This window comes from Mya arenaria, chromosome 8, assembly GCF_026914265.1.
Source record: "Mya arenaria isolate MELC-2E11 chromosome 8, ASM2691426v1".
Lineage (NCBI taxonomy): Eukaryota > Metazoa > Mollusca > Bivalvia > Myida > Myidae > Mya > Mya arenaria.
The window spans coordinates 33,564,687-33,591,789 of NC_069129.1; the positions used below are offsets into that span (position 1 = coordinate 33,564,687).

General features: G+C 36.0%; 1 protein-coding gene across 9 annotated transcripts in view; it reads right to left on the reverse strand.

Moving 5' to 3' along the window:
• The window catches only part of LOC128242956 (kinesin-like protein KIF28), a 68,154-nt gene that overhangs the window by 30,371 nt on the left and 10,680 nt on the right, over positions 1-27,103 (reverse strand). For 8 of the 9 annotated variants that reach the window (XM_052960411.1, XM_052960410.1, XM_052960414.1 and 5 more), the window contains exons 1-5: positions 25,153-25,284; positions 24,229-24,267; positions 23,809-23,885; positions 22,434-22,473; positions 12,138-12,262 (exon numbers count right to left, since the gene is read on the reverse strand). In XM_052960411.1, the coding sequence (XP_052816371.1) occupies positions 12,138-12,262; positions 22,434-22,473; positions 23,809-23,885; positions 24,229-24,267; positions 25,153-25,166 (295 nt within the window). In that variant the 5' untranslated portion in view covers positions 25,167-25,284. Of the gene's footprint in view, positions 1-12,137; positions 12,263-22,433; positions 22,474-23,808; positions 23,886-24,228; positions 24,268-25,152; positions 25,285-27,103 lie in introns of those variants that run through there. The other variant, XM_052960406.1, reaches the window with a different exon arrangement.

Consider the following 27,103-nt stretch of genomic DNA (forward strand, 5'->3'; position numbering starts at 1 on the left):
CACAATAAACAGTTGTAGCCTGGTATTGGTAGTAAAAAGAGAATAGTTGTAGCATGATATTGTAAGCATATAGGGAACAGTTGTAGCCTGATATTGTTAGCAAACAAGGAACAGTTGTAGCATGATATTGTAAGCAAACAGGGAACCGTTGTAGCCTGATATTGTAAGCAAACAGGGAACAGTTGAAGCCTGCTATTGTAAGCAAACAGGGAACAGTTAAAGCCTGCTATTGTAAGCAAACAGGGAACAGTTGTAGCCTGATATTGTAAGCAAACAGGGAACAGTTGTAGCCTGATATTGTAAGCAAACAGAGAACAGTTGTAGCCTGATATCGTTAGCAAACAAGGAACAGTTGAAGCCTGATATTGTAAGCAAACAGGACACAGTTGAAGCCTGCTATTGTAAGCAAACAGGGAACAGTTGTAGCCTGATATTGTAAGCAAACAGGGAACAGTTGTAGCCTGATATTGTAAGCAAACAGAGAACAGTTGTAGCATGATATTGTAAGCAAACAGGACACAGTTGAAGCCTGCTATTGTAAGCAAACAGGGAACAGTAGTAGCCTGATATTGTTAGCAAACAAGGAACAGTTGTAGCCTGATATTGTAAGCAAACAGGACACAGTTGAAGCCTGATATTGCAAGCAAACAGGACACAGTTGAAGTTTGATATTGTAAGCAAACAAGGAACAGTTGTAGCCTGATATTGTTAGCAAACAGAGAACAGCTGAAGTCTGATATTGTAAGCAAACAGGGAACAGTTGTAGCCTGATATTGTAAGCAAACAGAGAACAGTTGTAGCATGATATTGTAAGCAAACAGGACACAGTTGAAGCCTGCTATTGTAAGCAAACAGGGAACAGTTGAAGCCTGCTATTGTAAGCAAACAGGGAACAGTTGTAGCCTGATATTGTAAGCAAACAGGGAACAGTTGTAGCCTGAAATTGTTAGCAAACAAGGAACAGTTGTAGCCTTATATTGTAAGCAAACAGGACACAGTTGAAGCCTGATATTGTAAGCAAACAGGGAACAGTTGTAGCCTGATATTGTAAGCAAACAGGGAACAGTTGCAGCCTGATATTGTTAGCAAACAAGGAACAGTTTTAGCCTGATATTGTAAGCAAACAGGACACAGTTGAAGCCTGATATTGTAAGCAAACAGGGAACAGTTGAAGCCTGATATTGTTAGTAAACAAGGAACAGTTGTAGCATGATATTGTAAGCAAACAGGGAACAGTTGTAGCCTGATATTGTTAGTAAAGAAGGAACAGTTGAAGCCTGATATTGTAAGCAAACAGGGAACAGTTGTAGCCTGACATTGTTAGTAAACAAGGAACAGTTGTAGCATGATATTGTAAGCAAACAGGACACAGTTGAAGCCTGCTATTGTAAGCAAACAGGTAACAGTTGTAGCCTGATATTGTAAGCAAACAGGGAACAGTTATAGCCTAATATTGTAAGCAAACAGGGAGCAGTTGTAGCCTGATATTGTAAGCAAACAGGGAACAGTTGAAGCCTAATATTGTAAGCAAACAGGGAACAGTTGTAGCCTGATATTGTAAGCAAACAGGGAACAGTTGTAGCCTGATATTGTAAGCAAACAGGGAGCAGTTGTAGCCTGATATTGTAAGCAAACAGGGAACAGTTGAAGCCTGCTATTGTAAGCAAACAGGGAACAATTGTAGCCTGATATTGTAAGCAAACAGGACACAGTTGAAGTTTGATATTGTAAGCAAACAAGGAACAGTTGAAGCCTGATATTGTAAGCAAACAGGGAACAGTTGTAGCCTGATATTGTAAGCAAACAGGGAACAGTTGTAGCCCGATATTGTAAGCAAACAGGGAGCAGTTGTAGCCTGATATTGTAAGCAAAAAGGGAACAGTTGAAGCCTGCTATTGTAAGCAAACAGGGAACAATTGTAGCCTGATATTGTAAGCAAACAGGACACAGTTGAAGTTTGATATTGTAAGCAAACAAGGAACAGTTGTAGCCTGATATTGTAAGCAAACAGGACACAGTTGAAGTTTGATATTGTAAGCATACAAGGAACAGTTGTAGCCTGATATTGTTAGCTAACAGGGAACAGTTAGCCTAATATTTTAAACAAAAAGGGAACAGTTGAAGCCTGCTATTGTAAGCAAACAGGGAACAATTGTAGCCTGATATTGTAAGCAAACAGGACACAGTTGAAGTTTGATATTGTAAGCAAACAAGGAACAGTTGTAGCCTGATATTGTAAGCAAACAGGACACAGTTGAAGTTTGATATTGTAAGCAAACAAGGAACAGTTGTAGCCTGATATTGTTAGCTAACAGGGAACAGTTAGCCTGATATTTTAAACAAACAGGACACAGTTGAAGCCTCATATTGTAAGCATACAGGGAACAGTTGTAGCCTGATATTGCAAGCAAACAGGGAACAGCTACAGTCTGATATTGTTAACAAACAGGGAACAGTGTTGAAGCCTCATATTGTTAGCAAACAGAGAACAGTTTTAGCCTCATATTGTAAGCAAACAGGGAACAGTTTTAGCCTCATATTGTAAGCAAACAGAGAACAGCTGTAGCCTGATATTGGAAGCAAATAGTCCTGAAATTGGTAAGTACAGATGTGTTATCAACTTTGGCTGGAAACAATGTTCAACCTATGTGAATATCCTTTATAGTTTTTACATTTTAAGAATTCCCACATCTAAAAATTATCTTGATATGGATAATAATTGTTGCAATCAGTTCCTACTTTAACAGCTTACAAATCTAGTGAAACACCAAAGTAATGTAGATTTAAAGCTTCTGCAACACTGCCACTTATTCAAAAGAAGCCATTTATTGACAAACAATTCCTGTAGCTGGAACAAGGTGGCAGCAATTTTACTTTCACTCAATAGGTAAAATACAATGTCATATATTCATAGTTGATATAAATTATGATAAATACCATCAATCTTGGCTTGAATAGTGATATCATAATTATTTTTCGTGACCTGAAAAATATAATCTAAAACATAAAACAGTGCTTTAAAACCAGCCAAATGATTCAGTCTATATGACTGTACAAAGATCCGAAGCCCATTCAAAAAGGACAATAGTTGAACTTTTATGACCACTAGTTGATTGATTTTAAATCCCCAAACCTCGTACTAAGCTGTAAATAGCCTCTGAAATTGCTTCATTAATGACAGAAAAGAGAAGAAGCAAGTTGTTATTCACACACAAGCTTCCTTTAAGTTTATGACATCCCTAAAACCATTGACACTATTAAATGAGAAAAGAAACACTGCCTAGTTTAAAACTCATACCAAAATGACCTATATTCAAGCATGGTCGAGAATTCACCAATACCATTATTATCATAAAAGTTCACTTAGATTGGATGTTAAAAGCATCCACTATTTGTTTTAACAAGGTATTTCAAAGATTTGACCTTGAAATTTATTTTTTTAACCAACATCAACAATACTCAAACTTGTCAGAGATTACAGCCAGAGAGTTATTCTGACTTAATTTTAGAAGCATTGGTCAAAACTTGCGGTCACTATTGTATAAACCTAAATTTGTAGCAGATATGACAATATTCGAAAACATCCGAGATTTATCAAGAAAGAATACTGACTAATTTTAAAAGAAACTAATTGTGGACGAACAAAAGTTGATCACAAACGCACAATTTTGACCACTTAGCCTTAGTTTGGAAGTTGACAAAACAAATTGATGGGCTTGATCAATTTTTTTTTTGTTTCAAACCAACATGCCTTATAGGGCCATTTCACCAAGGATTGTTTTGGTCCCGAGACTACCAGATCTCTTTTTTAGTCGATTGGCCCTATTTTTGCAAAATAAGTCGGGAATCTGCGTGCACCAACCTATACCTTCGGGGTAAGATCTGGCGCGATCGCATTAGTCCCCCGAGGGTCGGGTACCTAAAAAGTGATCGGCTACTGTTTTTAAACAAGTTGAAAACCAGTAGCCGATCAAAAACAGTCGGCCCTTGGTCGTCTTGGTCGCACGAGGGTCCTCTTGTCTCGCCCGCCCTCTGGAGCCCTCTGGAACCTTCTGGGACTTTCGTTTAGCCCTGCCGCTCTCTTCCGAGGGTCGTGCGTAGTGTCGTCGGAGTGTAAGCACCCGACCATCACCAGAACATATAGAAATCCTTTTGAATGTCACAAATAATTAATTGTTACTTAATAGAACAGCAAGCATATATTTACTCAAAGTAATTATAAATAATAATATATGTACAAATTAATACCAATGCCAGAGAACTATAAAATCTTTATAATAAAAAAAATAAACTGCAAACTTTTCTCAGAACAGGTACTGAAACAAAACACAGGTGAAAAACCTTTAACAATTCACAACAACTTACTACTTTTTAGCATATCTTCTCTTGACTCTGTTCCTCCCCCTCAGCAATCTTTCTAGTCTTGTAACATTTTGCTGTGCTATAGCAGTACGAAGTTGTAAAGTTACAACAAGCCCCAGCACTGCATGTTGGTGCATGACCTTCACTGGCTTGTCAGAAAATGGTGAAAGGCTTCGATCTGGCTAGATTTATATAATCGGGCCACAAAAACACCGATCTCTCGCCGATCTGGGCAAATTTAGTCGGCCAAAGATCGTTTAAATCGTTTGAAGAAGGTTTGCTTTCGGGTTTCTGCGGCTACCTGCGTCAACGTAAGCCTATATTCGGCCACTCTCGCGCGAAGAACAGCATAGGAATGGCGGACATCGGCCGCAGAGCGGCCGAAAGCGTCCTCTCTCGAGCCGGGATCGCCCATTATCGGTCCCTCTTGGCCGAATAACGCGCGAACATCGCTCACTTGCGCACGAGATGTGGGTCTCTACCTGGTCTTTGTCTTGTCCCTGCGGGTACTTGCGCGTACTTTCGCATACTTGCGCCCCTGAAACGTGTCGATCGCTCAAGGAACGTCCGAGAATCGTCCCTCGCCGTGGTTCATTGGTCGGGATTAAATCGGCTTAAAAAATGGGGACGACTGGAGGCGATTCAGGACGACAATCTGGCCGATCAAAAAAATAAATCATCGGGGATAATCTGGTACAGATCGGGCCGTTTGGAAAAAAACAATCCTTGGTGAAATGGGGGCATTATTCACATTCACATTGACAGGCGGTATTCACATTACCAGGCCATATTTACATTTGCACTGACATGCTGTATTCACATTTAAACTGACAGGTGGTATTTACATTTACACTGACAGGCTGTATTCACATTAACACTGACAGGCTGTATTCACAATCACACTGACAGGCTGTATTCACAATCACACTGACAGACTGTATTCACGTTCACACTGAAAGGCTGTATTCACATTCACACTCTGACAGGCTGTATATTCACAATCACGAAGACAGGTCATATTTACATTCACACTGGCATGTATATATTTACCTTAAACGGGCAGTACTTTATATGATGAAATAGTGAAATTTTGGCAACACCGGTTCAAACCCGGTCTCCGACTTGATCTTTTTTACATTTTGGTAATTTTTTTTACAATTATGATATCAAAGAGTAAAGGCCCCGTCACACTGCAAGAACTTTGCTGGAGCGTTCCTGGAGCAGTGAAAAAAAATCATCACCGCTCGTTACTGTTCACCACAAGTTGGCCCCCGTTAAGGCAACGCCGTATACGCTCGGCCACCGCTTATGATCCTTCCTACCGCTCCGAACGTTTTGAGCTGCACAAAATATTGCGAGCGGTAATGAGCGGGCAATTTTCCGCTCTGGCAAAGTTCAACAATGAGTGTCAAAGTTTGGCACCGCTAGACGCAAGTTCGTGGACGCTTGGGTCCGCTAGGCCAACGCAGATATCTTGAACGTTGGACCACCGCTGCTTCGCCAGCTTTGCCCGGGCAGTGATTAAACGTTGCACAAACTTTGGTGGAGCGGTTGTAAGCGTTTTACGAGCGGACACGGGATTGCTGGAACGTTGTCGGGCGGTGAAGCAGCGATCCATTGCGGTGATGAACTTTGGTTTGGCGTTGGTATGGAGGTGTCGGAGCGGGACCAGAATAAACCAACGCTCGCTACCATTAAGCCAACGCTATAGCAACGCCGGCTTCAGCGGTGCACCGCTAAGGCAACGCCCTTGGTTTCGAATATTTTCCCATTTTGTGCGCGGTGACAAGCGTTGTCGAAATTCGGTCCCCTCTCCCTACCGTTCAAGGAACGCTCCAACAAAGTTCGGGCGGTGTGACCGGGCCTTAAAACATTTTATTGAATAATTTTCCTCAGTTTCGTTACAGAAAAAAACTTTCTTTGGTGCCAATCTGGTGTACAGTCCCTTGAACACTGACACTTTATATTTTAATCAATACACATGCTTTACGGTTTCATTGTTCAGATAAAATGAAGGAATGATTTGAAAAGCAATCACAAAATATATCTGAATGAAAAATAAAATAACTTTCCTAAATAGAATGGAATAATTTAACTGCTGTGGAGGGGGGTCAAATTTCAGTAACAATGAAAGTGAAGAGATAAAGTTTGGGATACATTCTGCAATGAAGTGCATTAATGAATCTGTTTAGGTACATAGCAGGACCACCAATCTAACGTCTGTGCATTTTTAATACTGATTTAAGGATAAAGTTTGAGGAAGATTTGTCAAAGATAAAGTTGAGGCATCAATAAGCACAACAATAAGCAAACGTTAAGCTTTCTGCCAAAATCCTGAATGTACCAAGTAATAGTTTATTTGGGATGCATAAGGGTGTCCAATGAAATGATGATTTGCAGTTTTGCCACTTCTGTCTAAAATCAGAAATGAGATTGTTTGTTATCATGACCATGATAACAAGCAGTCTCAAGTATGACTTTAAGACTTAAGTGGCAAAACTACAAATCATCATTTCATTGTAATCTTAAATATATCAAGTTGAGTTTTGATAACGAAATTTCCTGAATTTAATTACTGTTAAAAATTGTACCATTATTCATATTCATTTTTGTAAAACATTAATGTATGTATGAATATAAAAAAGCATGTATTTCATTAGACCTTGCGGTCACAGATAACCCGTTAAAGTGCAAGCACTTATTTCCACCGGGGTCCTTTGTTTTTGCTGAAGGGAAAGCACACTGAAGAGACAGTGGTGGGATACAAGAAGTCCGGGTGTGATACCCCAGCTCTTCAATTAGCGCCAAAAATCGGCCCATAAAATGAGAGCTTCGAATTTTGTAACCCTTCTCACGTTATAGTTACATGGGTTACAGGCAAATAAATAAAACATATTATATACAATGAAAACAAAGTCAAAGTTCAACCTCATTTTATGGGCCAATTTTGTGCCCGAACCCACGACCTCCCGCACCGTAGGCATAAATGGAATAAAGATGATGTTTGCGATTTCTTTAAAGTGCTTTTCTGAGTCTGAGTCTAGACTTGGACTTATTCCTAATTCTGGCCCCAGGATGATGACTGAGTTTGGTTTAGGAATTTAATTTGGGCTATATTATGCTCGAGTTTAGAGATTAAGTTTTGGTTAAATTCTAATAGTTTGAATGAAACTTACCATTCGTGTAGTTGATTAAATGAATTTTATGTTAAATAAACAACAGAAACTACATGTACAAGTTTATGCAATGAAACTTAAACTGTATATAGATTCATTTTATGTGAAAGAATTGATCAGGTAAATATCAAGAAATGAAAAGCCAGCTTCCTATTAGGAATAACATGAGCATTTATATTTGAAATCAATACAGTTTGTACAAGGAAAAACTGTCATGTAATAGCTTTAAGAAAAACTGTAAAAAAGAATGTCTGAACAAACACATGCAGCAAGAAATCACAACCAAAATGGCTGCCTGTAATGGTTTGTTTTGCTGATCTATTAATTATTTGTTGAGTTCTGAGTAATTACAATCCTAAATAATTTTTATAAAACCGACTCACTGCCCTCTGAATATTTAATTATTATGTTTTTCACATGCATGTAGTCCATATAAACAGCTGCTTCAGAGTCTTTGACATTTTTTTGTTTTGGCAACCCTACGTTTAGGGGGACAAAATGAATTTGTCTGAACCGGCATTATCCTGGCTAACATGCATAATGAAAAAAGTCTTTGTTTATTTTTTAGAGATGACAATTCTGGATGTATAAATTCTCTGACTCAGCAGGGTTCCCGCTGGCGATCGCCATTGTCGCCATTTGCGACAAAATCGCAAAAGTGGCAACAACTTTTCAAATTTGGCGAATTTATGGCGACAACGATTTTTTTCTAAAATATTTTCTTAAAATGACGTAAGTGGTGACCATGCGGCCTGCATGATAATCGATTCTGTCACTGTCATAAATCAAGCGCATCTGCTGGTGCGACAACAAAAATTAATCCGATAATTAGGGCAAGCAGTCACGGCCCAGTCAACACCTCGCTAATTATTGCAGAATTTTATTGCTTTCACGGATAAACAATGACATCCTGTAACTGTTATGTCTCTTATTAGCAAACAATTTTAATATTTAGCTCAACAGCCTTGTTGTTGCGTAATTATCGTGTTAGTTTTAAACATGCAAATCATAGAATTTTATGTTGTCGGAAAGTCACGTGATATGCAAATTTCGTAATGACGTTTACGCGCTAAAAAAAGACTTGCTTTCGGTTTTGTCGCAATTTGTAATTGCTATAAATGCAGCATTCTAAGAGTTCAAAAAGTGTCAAAAAGATTAACAGAAATCAAATAAATAGGATTAAACCCCATTTGATAAGGCTTCTAATATGTTGGCTGGAGTAAAGAGTAGGTAGACAAATTTCTATTAGGAAAGTTATGGCCCTAGTTTGACAATGTATATTTCTTTGAGTTTCCATTTATTTTAAATTTATCTCATAATTTCGACAAATGTATTCTTTTATTGTATGCAGGCATTAGACTGAAATCAACATATTGATGTTTATGTCACATTTTTTGCAATATTTTTTTATTTATATACTAGTCCATATACAATGAATTTTGTCAACAGAATAACAACTTGCCATTAATATCTTGTGCTTCATGTACAACAAAATGTTATGATTTGCACGACAATGTGCTAATTAAATGCAATTTAAGGCTCTTAAAATGCTTAAACCCCATGAGCTTCAGAGGGCTTCGCCCCCTTGGCCCCCACAAGGGCGCTGCCCTGGACCCGTAAGGGGGCCTATCGCGGCCCCCTTAACCCCCCGCGAAAAAGTGGCGACAACTTTTTAGAACCCAGGGGGAACCCTGAGTCTGAGTGATGCATGCTCAACAGGTGAAGGCAGTTGATAATAATGATCTGCTTATATCAGTGGTTGTACAAGATATTTTAAAAATTTGGTGGAGCTGTGTCTTCCTATTGTTTTGCAAAACACAATGAGAGACACTTAATTCGGTTCAAGAACAGACATAAAATAAATGAAGTGTGATCAATGTGAATGAAGACTATCCTGGAATGCAAGGACTGAAGAAATACACACAATGGCTTGTTGTGAAACAACATTTTAAATGCTGAAAATGACAGATTTTTCATAGAATCACTTGCCTTTTAAACCCTTGCAGATTTTTTTTATGGACCTTCAGAGGATGTATGCATACCGAAGACATTGTATTGTTACTGAATAATATAACAGTTTATGTTATCATTAAATTGTAAAAAAGAGTTATTAATATTTGTGCCCATGATCTTTTTATTCCAATTAGCCTGTTTAATTCCTAAATGTTTTATGAAGACATAAATAAATCCAGGTAATGTTTGTGGGCAAGAACTAGCCGCGCGGTTTAAACTCAGTTGATTGGAACGCTTTGCTAGTGTACCGGCAGTCCTGGGTTCGAACCTCACACCAAGATCACTTTTTTTCACCTGTGTTACTTTAGTATTGTACAAAACATTCACCTAGGCCATAATTCAGAAACAGGCGTGATATTCAAATGAAACTTGGTACACATGTTGTAAGAAACACAATGAAAGTACTTCAAAATAATCCCAAACAAATAATCACCTGGAGTGACACTGTTTTGAACTGATATTTATGTCTGCAGTTCAAAGAGTGATGGTATAAATATCTTATCATGTACAAAATACTGGAATTCACTTAAAATGTGAATGGTCATTAGGTGTCCGGGAATATATGTACCCAAAAAAATTATTTCAGAAAATACATGTAATTATGTGGGTTTAAATTAATAGTACCGTAAATGACTGGGTATAAGATGCACTTTTTTCCCTCAGATTTCAATGTAAAAAAATGCCTGCGTCTTAAAACCAGTTAAAAGCTTTTAAACTTTTTTTTCTGAGGTCGATTTCAGGCTGAGCGTTTGTTTAGATTTATGTAGAAAGGGATGTTACTCGCGTCATATTGTTCAAGTTTATATGGGTAAAAACATCAGTTGAAGATCGGGATATGGTATATCGTAAGACGTTTATAAGTTTGAAAATATTGTGTATGATAAAAATTATTTTTAATATAACAATAATTAAACATGCATATAAAGAAGCAAAGCTGTGCACTGTCAAAATATTTTTTTGTCAGTTGTACGATAAGGTGTGAAAAACTCAAACTGCCTTTAAAGCAGTTTAACATACCAATACTACAAACTGTTGCAATAATGGTCTTGTTTTTTTCCGCACTTGGCCACATTCTTAATTCTTTTCTGTAGGTGTTGAAATTTTGAGAACAAATCTGTCACTGTAAACAAACATGGTGGCCAATTGCGGCAGATGATTTTGACATTTGTTCTATGTGTCCTATAACCCAAAACATAGATTAAAAGGTTTTTTCTCAGATTTTTTCACGGATTTTTTTGCCTGCGTCTTATAACCCCTATCGTCTTATACCAAGTCATTTACGGTATCCACATTTATAGGTGAATGAATACACTGGTACATGATGCATCTTTTAAAAAATATTTATGAAACATAATATTACTGGATATAATATATGAAGATTTAAACTGAATACTTTTTACGTGAAGAACCTTTTTTTTTTGACCACCCAGTGGACATTTCTACCAAAAAAAATTGCAAACCAAAAAAAAGAGTGGTCTTCAATGTGAAAAAAGGGTTGCTAAGGTTGGCAACAGCGACATGGACGATGACAATGATGGTCCCAACCTCAAAAAAAAAATCTGGAAAATTTGGCCTATATATAATATTATTGCACTGCTTCAAAGTCGATAAAAATCAAATGATTACCTATCTTTGATTGTATTGAATGATACTCATGCATTATGAATTACTTCTTCAGTTGTGTTGATAGTCTGGTTGTATCAGTGTTTGATGTTTATGTCACATTAAAACAACACTTATCTCAATAGAACAAGCCCTAATGCAGCAGCATTCAGGTAAATTTCAATACAATCCGCAATCAATTATTTATTGATAAAACCTGCTAGTTGTTTTGATCCATTGGTTTAATTGTCAAGCATGACGCCAGTCCATTTCTAAATATTATTAGTTAAGAGCATGGCATGTAATGATTGATTGAAAGTAATGAACTGATATATTAACTATTATTCAGGTTTTATATTAAGTTGTGAAATGTGTATTGTAAATCTGATTGAATAAAATACCCATCTAATGCCCCTTTGACACAGCCAAAATAATTTTTGATTAGATAATCCTTCAAGTTTATACACTGTATTAAACAGTACAGAAAATTGGCACACTCAAAAGGCACTCTTAGTGAAAAGATAGCAAACATCATTTTCACAAACTATTACAAATAGGAACTTATATAAGATTACTGAGTTTTGAATTTTAAATAACTTTAAATTATGTCAACTATTGTATAATTGAGAAGCAATGATTTAAAAAATGCTCACAGATCAAGGCTTGCTATTGTAATAATTGTAAACATCTTGGGTCGCCATTTTACACTCAATGTTTTAAAGGAATACCTTTTATGAGGACCTAAGCAAATTTTGACATCTATTTATGTAACCAACAAAATAACAATATTTCCCTCAACGACATGTCAGCCCAATATTTTACAGCTTTTAAAATACAAAACAAGTTCTGAAATGAAGACACGACTAGATTTCTCTTTCTTCACAGGTCATTGAAAGCAATGTTGAAGATGAATGAAGACGAAATACAAAGTCCCATCGATAACGATATTAACATCTTGTGATATGAAAACTGAGCACAGCATACCTTCAAAGGCATTGTTGAGGACACCTTGTCCGAGGTTTTCAAATACCATCCTCTGACTGGCGTAGTTGCTTCCCGGCTTGGGGTCTGTGGTACCATCCCCTCGTGCATCAAAGCCATCATGGGACCTGAACAAGCAGGGTGACACATATAATAATCAAGGCTTCTTAATCACAAAAAATTGCTGGTCTGGCCAAATTTTGACCTTGTTGGACTGAATTCAGTAACAGAAAAGGGCTTAAAAATCTGTCCAAAATTTGTTCATTATGTTTCTTAAATTCAGTCCAAAATGGCTAAGTCAGTATAAAATGTAGAAATTGTAATACACAAACAGTGTTTGTCATTTACAAGTCACCAAATACCAGAGGACATCCTTGAGGGCGATATTCACTATAACTTTTGTGTTAATTGACCTTACTATTTTTATAACATCAAAGATATGTCAAATTCACTGTCTTTTTCTAATGTAAACAATTGTCCCTCTTTTTGCTATTATCGTTAAAGGATGTCATTGTAAATCCTTGAAAGCCATAAAATTCACGCTCCTTTAAATGCATAGACTGACCGTCGAGTTTAACGCTTACATCATTTTAAGAAAATATTGTGAAAAAATCATTGGCGCCCTTTGCGCAAGTATACCAACTTTTCGTGACCAAAACAATGAATTTATTATCTGACCACTTTTCGCCAGGTATCAGTCAGCTAAGAATTATGAAGTAATATTCCTTGTAAAAAAAACCCGCAGAAACTCGATAAGAATTTCATTTAAAATCAATTTTGTATAAATTACAATCTATTAATCTGATATGATGGCTCTCAAGCACGGCCAGCAAATTGTCACATCATGAAAAGTTTTTGATACACATTGCGAAAATGTGTGACACAATTCTTCGGACACTTCTAAAAGCTGACTTTGGAATTGGCCTTTTTTATGGAGGGGAGGGGGGGAACGGGGTGGTTGTGGTACATATTTTTTTATTCCAGTGACTCAGTTATGGCCAAAGTTGAAAAGTTTTCTCACTCTGAAGACGACAAAATCATGTGAAAGTTATTACAGTAACTTGACCTTTTTTTCTTCGATAAACAAAAGCAAGTTAACAATTATTGCCATTTGAGAGTCTAAGCTTTATAGATGCAATTAATTGACAAATATGGATTTAATGCTATCTCTTTGATGGAAGCCTTAGTTTTAAGTTTACATGAAGGTCATATAAGGCATTAAGTTATGACAAATGACAAATGTTAATTTCGATCACTACAACCAGTATAAGAATGGCAAGAGGTTGTCAACAGCCACTGAATGTTTGTCATACATTATTTATCACAAAAGTAAACAGGGAACTGACCATAAATACCACTTGTAAACAAAGCCACACATATCAAATATTCAGGTACATGTATTTCTGTTGATACCAAGGTTGGTCTGAATGTTTACTAGTCACATGCTATTGTTGACAAATACTGGTGATTAAAAAAACAAAGAGCATAAATATAAATGCATTATGGAAGCATTGCTGTTATTGTCTCGCTTCAGACAAAAACTAAAACATTGGCCGTTACAAGTACGGAATCCCTTTAAGACCACTGTGACATTGTCCCTCGCCCCTTCAAATTGCTCAAGAAAACCCCCCTGCAAGGTTTGTTGTGGGGATGTTAAAATCAAACCTCATATGTTTTGTTTTATTTGTTATGGAAAGAAACACCCCAGTGTTATAAAAAGATACTCTGTTATAAAAAGATACTCTGAAATTAAAGTGAAATCCTGTGTCTTTTGCATTCCTTTTTATGTGTGAACTCATATGATTTTCTGCATGAAATGATCGAAAGAAGAATTGCTAGGAATGTGAAACGTAACCTTACGTTTTTTTCTTGGGCAATTGCTGGATTCTGTCACTAAGTACAGGCATAATTTCTATATAAACAAACATAATTGAAAACTGAATTTCTGTTTCAGATAAAATTCCAATAAAAATAACCATCTATGTATATACATATTAATGAGATAAATTATTATCTGAAATACTTCAAAAGTAATATAACTCTTCAAAAATGTCTACTTAAGTCTTTGGAAAGATATTCATATGAATAAAACTAACAGTTTTTATCTGTATCTTTTTATTCGATCAAAGTGAATGAAACAATCATAAATCACACAGCGAGCTAAACATACCCATAACTAATGTCAAAGGATATTAACAAATATTGACACTGTTTTTCAAATCATTTTATGGACGGGTAGAGTGACATAATAAGTAATCAAAAATTCTTTTTAACAATTTAGTAAAATATTTCACCAAATACAAAATGTTTAACAGAGTCAAAACATAATAATCGTCATGATTTTGGAATTGAATTGTATTCACATATGATTATCTAATTCCTAATCCAATAACTAAACAAAATCAAATATGTCATTTCCATCTAACAAATAATAAGCAACAGCCAGCAGACAACAACTGTCAGCATTAACTGCAAAACAGCTAAACTGTTCATCTATAAATGATAAAGGGACATAGCTCATTGAATATTTGATCAAGAGTAAAGGGACTTGACAATTAATTGTTCAGTTTGTATTTTCTCATTGAATAACAATTTAGGACATTGAATTTGTTTATGATTAAGAAGAAACAGTTACCCTGGCTATTGGAATCCTAGTTGCCAGAATTAGTAAGAGATGTTGAAGAAACAGTTGCCCTGGCTATTGGAATCCTAGTTGCCAGAATTAGTAAGAGATGTTGAAGAAACAGTTACCCTGGCTATTGGAATCCTAGTTGCCAGAATTAGTAAGAGATGTTGAAGAAACAGTTGCCCTGGCTATTGGAATCCTAGTTGCCAGAATTAGTAAGAGATGTTGAAGAAACAGTTACCCTGGCTATTGGAATCCTAGTTGCCAGAATTAGTAAGAGATGTTGAAGAAACAGTTGCCCTGGCTATTGGAATCCTAGTTGCCAGAATTAGTAAGAGATGTTGAAGAAACAGTTGCCCTGGCTATTGGAATCCTAGTTGCCAGAATTAGTAAGACATGTTGAAGATACAGTTGCCCTGGCTAATGGAATCCTAGTTGCCAGAATTAGTAAGACATGTTGAAGATACAGTTGCCCTGGCTATTGGAATCCTAGTTGCCAGAATTAGTAAGACATGTTGAAGAAACAGTTACTCTGGCTAATGGAATCCTAGTTGCCAGAATTAGTAAGACATGTTGAAGATACAGTTGCCCTGGCTATTGGAATCCTAGTTGCCAGAATTAGTAAGAGATGTTGAAGATACAGTTACTCTGGCTAATGGAATCCTAGTTGCCAGAATTAGTAAGAGATGTTGAAGAAACAGTTGCCCTGGCTATTGGAATCCTAGTTGCCAGAATTAGTAAGAGATGTTGAAGATACAGTTACTCTGGCTAATGGAATCCTAGTTGCCAGAATTAGTAAGAGTTGTTGAAGATACAGTTACCCTGGCTATTGGAATCCTAGTTGCCAGAATTAGTAAGAGATGTTGAAGATACAGTTACCCTGGCTAATGGAATCCTAGTTGCTAGAATTAGTAAGACATGTTGAAGATACAGTTACCCTGGCTATTGGAATCCTAGTTGCCAGAATTAGTAAGACATGTTGAAGATACAGTTACCCTGGCTATTGGAATCCTAGTTGGCAGTATTAGTCAGGGATGTTGAAGAAACAGTTACCCTGGTTATTGGAATCCTAGTTGGCAGTATTAGTCAGAGATTTTGAAGAAACAGTTACCCTGGCTATTGGAATCCTAGTTGGCAGTATTAGTCAGGGATGTTGAAGATACAGTTACCCTGGTTATTGGAATCCTAGTTGGCAGTATTAGTCAGGGATGGTGAAGATACAGTTGCCCTGGTTATTGGAATCCTAGTTGGCAGTATTAGTCAGGGATGTTGAAGATACAGTTACCCTGGCTATTGGAATCCTAGTTGGCAGTATTAGTCAGGATGTTGAAGATACAGTTGCCCTGGTTATTGGAATCCTAGTTGGCAGTATTAGTCAGGGATTTTGAGGATACAGTTACCCTGGTTATTGGAATCCTAGTTGGCAGTATTAGTCAGGGATGGTGAAGATACAGTTACCCTGGCTATTGGATTTTTAGGGATTGTGATTTATTTGCATAATTGTAAACATTTGATTCAAAATAACAATCATAAGTTTTTTTTAAATGATTTCAACAAAATCAAATGCCCATGCCAGTTTATTTCAAACAAGGAAATTGAAATTTACCAATTTGCTTTTATTGACACCAACAGTCATTTTAATACAATTTCAAAATACCCGGAATTATCAACGACACAGTTGACAGTTTAGGTGCCAGTAAACAAAAAGACCAGTCAGCTATTAGAACGAAGAATTCCCTTGATTGATCAATATTTCATATCACCTGAAAATTTGTCACAGACCTGAATCAATAGTATTTCAATACTCCAACTACAATTGGATTTGTTGATCAGAAGAACTGCACCAAGCAGGCCTTTTTTGTTTAACTTCATAGAGTTCAATGGTTGTTTGTATTGCGCTTGGCTACCTGACAATGTTTTCATCATTTACAACACCATGTTCACAAAACTCCAATAGCACTGCCTTGTTGAATATAAAATTATCACCTGAACAGTTCCATGCATGATTTCTTGTAAAATCAGTTGCTTAGAGGCTGCAGTTGAAGGTAAGTAACTTGAAAAAATGATAGATACTTTTTTTATTATAGGTCTATCAATTTCCTTTTCCATTTCCAACAGTAAAAATACAGCAAGCTGTAACTGTATCACACCAATGTCGTTTAAACCATGCCTCTAGCTGCAAAGTAGCATGTATTGAGTGCTACCTTTTACAAACTGATATTACATTGTAGTTCCAGTCTTTTTTACAATACATGATTACTATTCAATAACAGAACTTTTCAGGAATAAACTACATTTCAAAAAGAAATCATGTGTTGAATAACTGATTTGTGTTCATATTCCAGAAAATGCACTAAATCATTAATGTGAATGAATTATAATGTCATTAATCTGGAATGGAAATTCTGAAAAAATTAAAATCTCAGTGAGGTTTTGTTGGTTTAAACTAAAAGGAGACATATAATAAAAGTAATATTATCATGGGACACCCTAATCTGATGACCTGTTTCATATCTCATCTGGTACATATAAACATGCATCCGTCTCAACCATTGGTCTCAATCGTTGGTCTCAACCCTTAGTCTCAACCCTTAGTCTCGACAGTTACCTATATATCTCTACAAATGTTTAACAGGAGCTGTCACAGAGACAGCGCGCTCGACTTTTCCGCCGCTTTTCAATGTAAGGATTGAAACGTTTTGGCGAAACATGCATGGATCACTGTTAGATTAGATTTCAATGCAATACATGGTGTGCTGAGATATTAACATAAATGTGGTTCCATGCAAAATTTTAACGAGAATTTCTAAGTCTAATAATAAAGGGCCATTATTTGCAAAATACAGTTATCTAACTTGGTTATTCAATTAAGTTGGGTGGTTGAATACCATTGTATAAAGTCTCAATGCAATACATCAAATAGTTGCTGAGACATTATCCTATGTGTGCTAACATGCAAGACCTTAACCAGAATTTCTAAGTCGCATAATAAAGGGCCAAAAATTAAATATTATAAAAGATAGAGTTATCTTACTTGATTAAATAAGAAGGCTAAATAGATGGGAGCGTGTGTGTAAAGTTTCAATGCAATACATGATGTATTCGCTGAGGTATTGACTTAAAAGTGGTTACATGCAAAACCTTAACCAGAATTTTTATGTCGAATAAAAAGGGACCATTATTATGATTTAATGCAAACTGGAGTTATCTTACTTGGTTATTTAAGTAGATTGGATGGTTGAGTCAGAGTACCATTGTATAAAGTCTCAATGCAATCCATCTAGTAATTGCTGAGATATTAACCTATGTGTGCTTACATGCAAAACCTTAACCAGAATGTCTAATTCAAATAATAAAGGCCCATAATTTGCATTTTATTCAAAAAAGTGTTATCATGGAATACGTATCTAATGTTTCAATGCAATACATGATATATTTGCTGAGATATTGACTTAAATGTGGTTACACGCAAAACCTTAACCAGAATTTCTAAGTTGAATAATAAAGGGCAATTATTTTGCATTAAATGCAAACTAGAGTTATCTAACTTGGTTAATTAAGTAGGTTGGATGGTTGACTACCATTGTATAAAGTCTCAATACAATACCTCAAGTAGTTGCTGAGATATTAACCTACGTGTGCTTACACGCAAAACCTTAACCAGAATTTCTAAGTTGAATAATAAAGGCCTATTATTTGCATTACATTCAAATAATTGTTATCTAACTTCATTAATTTAGTATGTAAGATAGTTGGGAATACATATCCAAAGTTTCAATGCAATAACTGATGTATTTACTGAGATAATGACGTAAAGGTGCTTAAACCAAGGTGTGACGCCAACGCCGACGCCAGGGTGAGTAGTACAGCTCTCCTTAATCTTCCAATAGTCGAGCTAAAAAACTAAAAAAGTAATAAAAAACTAGAGATTGCTTTTTTGAAAAAGCGCTTGTCTCCCCTATTGTGTGGTCGTAGCTGAGAAAAAATAAATGATGGACATGAAATGAAGGCCTATTATTTGCATTACATTCAAATAATTGTTATCTAACTTCATTAATTTAGTATGTAAGATAGTTGGGAATACATATCCAAAGTTTCAATGCAATAACTGATGTATTTACTGAGATAATGACGTAAAGGTGCTTAAACCAAGGTGTGACGCCAACGCCGACGCCAGGGTGAGTAGTACAGCTCTCCTTAATCTTCCAATAGTCGAGCTAAAAAACTAAAAAAGTAATAAAAAACTAGAGATTGCTTTTTTGAAAAAGCGCTTGTCTCCCCTATTGTGTGGTCGTAGCTGAGAAAAAATAAATGATGGACATGAAATTTGTAACTTTGGACTGGAGACAAACCAACAGTGAAGTTTGGTTTATTCGATTATATTAAATAGTGAAGAGAAGAAAGTGTTGTTGATTAATCATGGAAAATGTAAACGAAGTTTGCATTGTATGAAGTTCCTGGGCGCAAGCGTTATTCAATTATTGATCGGAAACCATTTTTCAGCTCACAGTCATCGTGACCATGACCTTTTACCTACTGTTCACAACATCAATAGGGATCATCTACATAACCAACTTGCATACCAAGTATTAAGTTCTTGGGTGCAAGTGTTCTTTAGTTACTGAGCGGTAACCATTTCTTCAACTCAAGGTCATGGCAACCTTGACCTTTGACCTACTGATCTCAAAATCAATAGGGGTCATCTACTAGTCATGACCGACTAGCGTACCAAGAATGAAGTTCCTGGGTACAAGCGTTCTTAAGTTATTGAGCAGAAACCATTTTTAAGCTTAAGGTCACCGCCAACGTATCATTTTTTACCTGAAGGTAACCTTGACCTTTGACCTTTTGATCTGAAAATCAATAGGGGTCATCTTCTAGTCATGAACAACTAGCTTACCAAGTATGAAGTTCCTGAAACCAAAGGATCTTTAGTTATTGAGCGGAAACTTTTTCTTCACTTCAAGGTCATGGCAACCTTGACCTTTGACCTAGTGATCTCAAAATCAATATGGGTCATCTTCTAGTCATGACCAACTAGCATACCATTATGAAATTCCTGGTTGCAAGCGTTCTCTAGTTATTGAGCGGAAACAGTTTCTTCACCTCAAGGTCACGGTGACCTTGACCATTGACCTACTGATCTCAAAATCAATAGGAGTCATCTACTAGTCATGAACAACTATGAAGTTCCTGGGTACAAGCTTTCTTTAGTTATTGAGCAGAAACCATTTTTAAGCTTAAGGTCACTGCCAACATAACATTTTTTACCTGAAGGTAACCTTGACCTTTGACCTTTTGATCTCAAAATCAATAGGAGTCATCTAATAGTCATGAACAACTAGCATACCAAGTATGAAGTTCCTGGACCCAAAGGATCTTTAGTTATTGAGTGGAAACCGTTTCTTCACCTCAAGGTCACGTTGACCCTGATCTTTGACCTAGTGACCCCAAATTCAATAGGGGTCATCTACTAGTCATGACCAAGTAGCATACCAAGTATGAAGTTCCTGGGTCTAAGAGTTCTATAGTTATTGGGCGGAAACGAAGTGTGACGTACTGACTGACTGACTGACAGACTGATGGACTGACTGACGGACAGGGCAAAAACAATATGTCTCCCCATGAATGGGGGAGACATAAAGATATTACACGCAAATGATTTTTACATGGAAGGTCACCACGACCTTGACTATTGACCTTGTTACCCCCAAAACAATTGGGATCATCTAGACATCATGACCAACCTCACTTCAAAGTTTGGTGAACCTAGATCAAAGCATTCTCCTGATATTGCACGGAAATATTTTTTTACATTAGAGGTCACAGCGACGTTGACCTTTGACCTTGTGACCCCCCAAAATATAGGAGTTTTCTAAACCTCATGATCAACCTCCCTACCAAGTTTGGTGAACCTAGGTCAAACCATTCTCAAGATATTGAGCGGAAATGTTTTTTACATTGGGGGTCGCCGCGACCTTGACCTTTGACCTAGTGACCCCAAAAACAATAGGGATCTTCTACACCTCATGACCAACCTCCCTACCAAGTTTGGTGAACCTAGGTCAAACCGTTCTCAAGCTTTTGAGCAGAAATGTTTTTTATATTGGGGGTCGCCGCGACCTTGACCTTTGACCTAGTGACCCCAAAAACAATAGGGATCCTCTACACCTCACGACCAACCTCCCTACCAAGTTTGGTGATCCTAGGTCATGCGGTTTTCCAGTTATCGATCGGAAACGAAGTGTGACGTACGGACGGACTGACGGACTACCGGACTGACGGACAGGGCAAAAACAATATGTCTCCCCCAGAGAGGGGGAGACATAATAATCTTGATACTTAAAAAAACAAGCGAATTCGTTAAATTGATATCCCCCGCCTGATTTGGGCTAAGTCAAGGAATGAAAATCAATTGTTGATGAAATATATATATATATGAGTTTGAGTTTGATTGCAACTGTTTGAAACAAAATAAATATTGTATATAATGTAACATTTAAGAATTGACCAAGAAACCTAGTTTATGACTCCATGTTACCCAGTTCCATACTAATCTAAGATTTCATCAAGGCAAACATTCTGATCAAGTTTCATGAAGATTGGTCCAGATATATGCAAAAAATATAGCCTTTAGAGTGTCCACACGTTTTTTTTAAGATTTGACTCAGTGACCTCATTTTTGACCCCACATGACCTACTAGTTTCAAACTATTTCAAGATTTCATCGAGGCATTCTGATTAAGTTTCATGGAAATTAGAGCAGATGTATTGCCTCTAGAGTGTTCCCAAGATTTCTGTAAGATATGACCTAGTGACCTACTTTTTGACCCATATGACTCACTTTTAAAACGCAGTCAAAATTAAACCTCTGACCATATTTGAACTTAATCAGCCCAATCACAACCATAAAATGGTTTCCGACAAGATTTTTGAAAGATTTGACCTAGTGACCTAATTTCTTATCACATGTGACCCAGTTTAAAACATGTCCAAGAGTTCATCAAGGAAAACATTCTGATCAAGTTTCATGAGTATAAGAGCATACATATTGCCTCTAATGAATTCCAAAGAATTTTCTAACATTTGACCTAGTGACCTAATTTTTGACCCCATATGCCCCACTTTTTTAAGAGGTCCATATATCTTCAAGGGGCACATCATGACCAATTTTGAAAATAACTTGACCAATCATTACCATGATATGGTTCTGGACAAGATTTTCTAAAATTTGACCTAGCGACATAATTTTATTTAAGACCAAGAATTCATCAAGGAAAACGTTCTGATAAAGTTTCATGAATATTTGACCATGTATAATGCCTCTAGTATGTTCCAAAGATTTGACCTAGTGACCTAGTTTTTGACCCCATGTGTGGTCGAGATATGATCAAGGGGAACATTCTGACCAAGTTTGAACATTTTCTGATCAATGCCTACCAAGATATGGTACTGGACGAACGGAAGGGAGGACGGACGGGATGGACAACGCCAAAACAATATCCCCCTCCCGAAATCTTCGATTCGGCGGGGGAAAACAACATTATGCGCTATTTTTCGCACGAGTATTACACATAATCTCTAAGAATTGATATTTTTAAACAAAAAAGAAGTTTTTTTCATTATCACTTAGTACAGGCATAAGTGTCTGGGACTTCATATCATTTACTTACCAGTAGGAATAGTCAAATGAAAACTTCTTAGGATCTTCATCTGAAAGAAAAACAAGTTTCACTTAAAAGAAATTTACATTTAGATGGTAAATACAAAAATCTGCTTTAGAACCAAATCATTATGGTAAACAGTGATTTGATCATTATCTTACTGTCTCAATTTCAAAATAAGACATTCTTAGAGCTAAAAATAGACTGGCTAAAACACAGACACACCAGTCAATATAGATTTAGAGGAAATTAGACCCATTTTTACACCAGCAGTAAATCCTTTGCATGCAATCAACTCAATTAATTCAAATGCATGTTAAGAGGTTTTTAATAGCTGCGTTTATATTATGCAACTTGATCCCCTTTCAAAAAATTTACCATTCTATTTGGTTTAAAGTATTCAAAACTTATAATACATTTAAAGAAAGGTTGGCCAAATGCTTTCACCAATGTTTAAACATAAAATATACATTGTTCTTTTGTTTCCATTGCATTGTAAAATGTTTAATATGCAATGATCAGATTTAAATATATAACCAACAAGGGATGATTGTGTCCTTATTCGCTGAAAAATACTCTTTCTCTACCAACCCATATATCATAAATACCTAAATAATAAATTGATTTTTGACCAAATTTATCTGAAAAGATTTGCAATAAAGTCAACTGATCAGCAATAAACATACTAGTAAGCTTACAATGGACTAATCTTTGAAATATAGTACAAACAACTATAATAAGACAAGGAAAAAAGAATAGAAGATTTAGTTCTAAAAACACAGACTGCATTCTGATTATTATATCAATACACAAACTATTTTGGACAACATAAACATGATACAATCATTGATTTCATTATCCTGATTACCGGTACATACACCTGACATTGGCTTTAATCTGTGTAATATTATTTTAAGATTAAAGTAAAATAAATGAGTTTGTACTTATATCTTCATAACTCAAGTTGTGTAAACTTGAAATCATTAGATTTATTGATAATATGGAAATATTATAAGCATATATGCTACTGGTGACTGTGTTCATAAGTGGTCACAGTCAACATCAATTTTTTTTATTCAGCTTTAGTTCTAAATTGCATAATATTTATGGAAAATTACCTGACAGAATATCTCTTCTCTATATTTAAAAGCTGATTTCAGTAAAAAGTGTTCATGCTCTCTTTTTTAATTTATTACTATGTTGTACTCATTCATATAATAAAGTCCTGGTTTGAAATAATAGTTTATCGTCATTATCATCCTCTTGAATAATTTCATTAAAAATATCATTGATGCAAACATATTTAAACAAAAAGAGGGTGCAGACCTTGACCCTGGTTAAGGGACTAAAGATTGTTAGATAAAACGAAGGTTTAAGCACATACTTGGAGTTTCCGGGTTGTAGATCATGGTCATCTTGCCATCCATCTTAATCACCAGTTTCGACTGACGATCAATTTCCCTGTAAGTGAGGAAAACATTAGTACTGCTTATTATATAATGTACCACATAACTAAACTTCTAATTTTCTCTTAATTGGATCAGATTTTTCGTACCCTGTGACAGTACATAGACCTTGAAACTTGAATGTATTTTTGTATTATCTTTTCAAAAGAACGAAACTTTTTCAGAAAGATCTCTGACTGTGATATCATTTAGACATTTTATCATAGGTAGCTACTGAATCTACTCTGAGACATAGTAATATGCAAAATTGCCCTAACCTCATAACTTTTTTAAATTTAAATATGATTTTGTATAACAAACATGTTGATAAAACGATTTTCAGAAGGGTTTAACTTTACCTCTGATTGAAAGGGCGGACCCTCACTGCCACTTTAACCCTGAAACAGTAAACACACATGTATACATGTTACTGGTATTTAAAATTCAGTATTGAACTGGAAACTATGCATTTTGTAACATTATTTTATCATATTCCCACTCAATAAATATAAAATACCATGGAAATGTAGAAATATTTTCACGTAAAATGTTTAATTTTCTTTGATGAGTTTTGATTATTTGGTGTCATTTTAATTACAAGACCTTAGTTACTGGGTCCCTAGACTTACCGAAATATGATTATTTACCGAAAGACGGATAAAATTACCGAAATACGCATGAAAGTTACCGAAAGACGCCTTCTAATGCATTTATTTTTAAATAATCTTGTATATATAATGATTCAGAGAAGACTCAGACTAGTCCAAATCCATTGCAGACACTGGAAATGCAGGCTATTATTTCTAATGCACCGTTAGTTACTTAGTTACATAATGGAAATGCATTACAATTGTATGTGTATGGAAAGAGACATTAGTTTTATATTCTCTCCATAAAAAAGCCAAACATAACTATGTTATCATCAGTGAGGCTTACAGAACTTGATTCAGAGACGTATGTCTGAGTAAATCAATTCATATTTAAAGAGTATGTTTTCAATTATTTTATTAGATTTTATATACTGTACTACAAAACAGTATTTTATAAATGTATTTAAAATACAGAAATACAAATAGTTAATATTTCTCTTGGATTGCAGTGTTAAGGGCTGAATAATGAATACACATGACCAGGTGAAGTGTAATACAATATAATGGCTTAGTTCTAAACCTAATTGATTTATCGGTGCTGTACGTATTGTGCTACTAAACACTTGGCCTATACAATTGCTACAATGCATATATAACATCTTGGTTACTTTAAACATGTTAAAAGGAACTTACGCTTCCCCAGACATTGCTGATATCAAACTTGTCTTAATATCCAAGAAACTAATAAAATATAACTATTAAAACATGTTTTCCCAATTAGTAATGTCCATTCGTGCCGACTAGCAGACAACTGACAGATTCTCGCGCGGTCTGTCACGCTCTGTCGAGCATGCGCATTGTTTATCTTTCCATGGGTATAGTCCGTTTCGAATAACATGGGAAATATTGCCCCATCTATAATCTTTGTCTTTATCACTCATGGAAGATAACCATATGTAATGATAATGATAATGATTATTATTACAATGATAATAATAATAATAATTAATTAATTAATTTCTATTATTATTATTATATATTATTATTATATATTATTATTATTATTATTAGTAGTAGTAGTAGTAGTAGTAGTAGTAGTAGTAGTAGTAGTAGTAGTAGTAGTAGTAGTAGTAGTAGTAGTAGTAGTATTATCAGAACGGTAGGTGAAAAACGAGTTCATTGGAAATAGAGTCTACCGGAAGCTAACACTAGCTAGTGTATATGGCCATAACCTCACACGTGCCATATCACGTCCGAGTCTAGCCAAAAAATAAAATAAATACAAAAAATAATGATTGTATCAAGTGGCGGGCCTAGCGGTAAGCACCAAAGGCCTATGCCCCTCCCCGCCCCCACCCAGTTGGCCGACAATGGACCCTAAAACACATAAACACTGTGAATTGATATTGAACCTCAAAACTACAAAAAAAGAAAGAAATTTTTAACATCTTTTGGTTTTGGTCCTCAAAACGGATTTTGCACTGTGGAAAACCCTTAAAGATTTTTCTGTAATCAAAACACCAAGAATGCTGAATGCGACAAGGCCTCGATGATGCTGACATTGCGGAGTATACTTCGTTTAATGTCATTAAAACCTCAAAATCCTTGATCCTAACGGCAAATTCCGAATTTCAATTATAACCATTGCCTAAATAAGAAACATAGAGACGCAAAAAACTAACCAACAGAGTAGTAGTTCGTGTTTTGAAATAAAACATGTGTTATTCATTCTCGTTCACCAGAGTGATGACGTTATGCGTTAGGTTTATCATTATCAAGCCTCTGATTAATGAGAATGGTGTAATTGTGCTCTTATGAATACTGCAATTAAAAGTTACGGCAGACCACAAGGGATTTTCGCATCTCTGATAAAAAGGAGTTTCTAAAACTCAATGGGGAATATGTTACGAGTAATTGAGGACGGTCCGCGCCTTCTTACCGCATTATGGCTTTACCCGACCGGAAATGTGCAGTTTAAATGGGGAATTTAGAAGGAAGCCGAATCATTATTAAATGGGGGGGGGGGGGGGGGGGGTCACATAACCGTCAAACATACGCAGTGTCAATTAAGTGTTAAAAGTATGTGTTTTAGGGTTTATTTGACGGCCAACCAGGCTCGAGCTCTTGTGCCCATCGCTAGGTCAGTCATTGGATACAATTATTTCCGTTTTGTATTTTTTATTTTTTGGATAGTATTGGACATGTGTTTGTACGTGTTTATGTGGTGTTTATAAGCGTGTATGTGGTGCTTGTATGTGTGTTTATGTTGTGTTTGTACGTGTGTTTATGTTGTGTTTGTACGTGTGTGTGTGTGTGTGTGTGTGTGTGTGTGTAGTGTTTGTACGCATGTGTATGTGGTGTTTGTAATTATGTATGTGGGGTTTGTACGTGTGTGTATGTGGTGTTTGTACGTGTGTATGTGGTGTTTGAACGTGTGTATGTTGTGTTTGTACGTGTGTATGTGGTGTTTGTACGTGTGTGTATGTGGTGTTTGTACGTGTGTGTATGTGGTGTTTGTACGTGTGTATGTGGTGTTTGTACGTGTGTGTATGTGATGTTTGTACGTGTGTGTATGTGGTGTTTGTACGCGTGTGTATGTGGTGTTTGTAATTATATATGTGGTGTATGTGGTGTGTGTGTATAA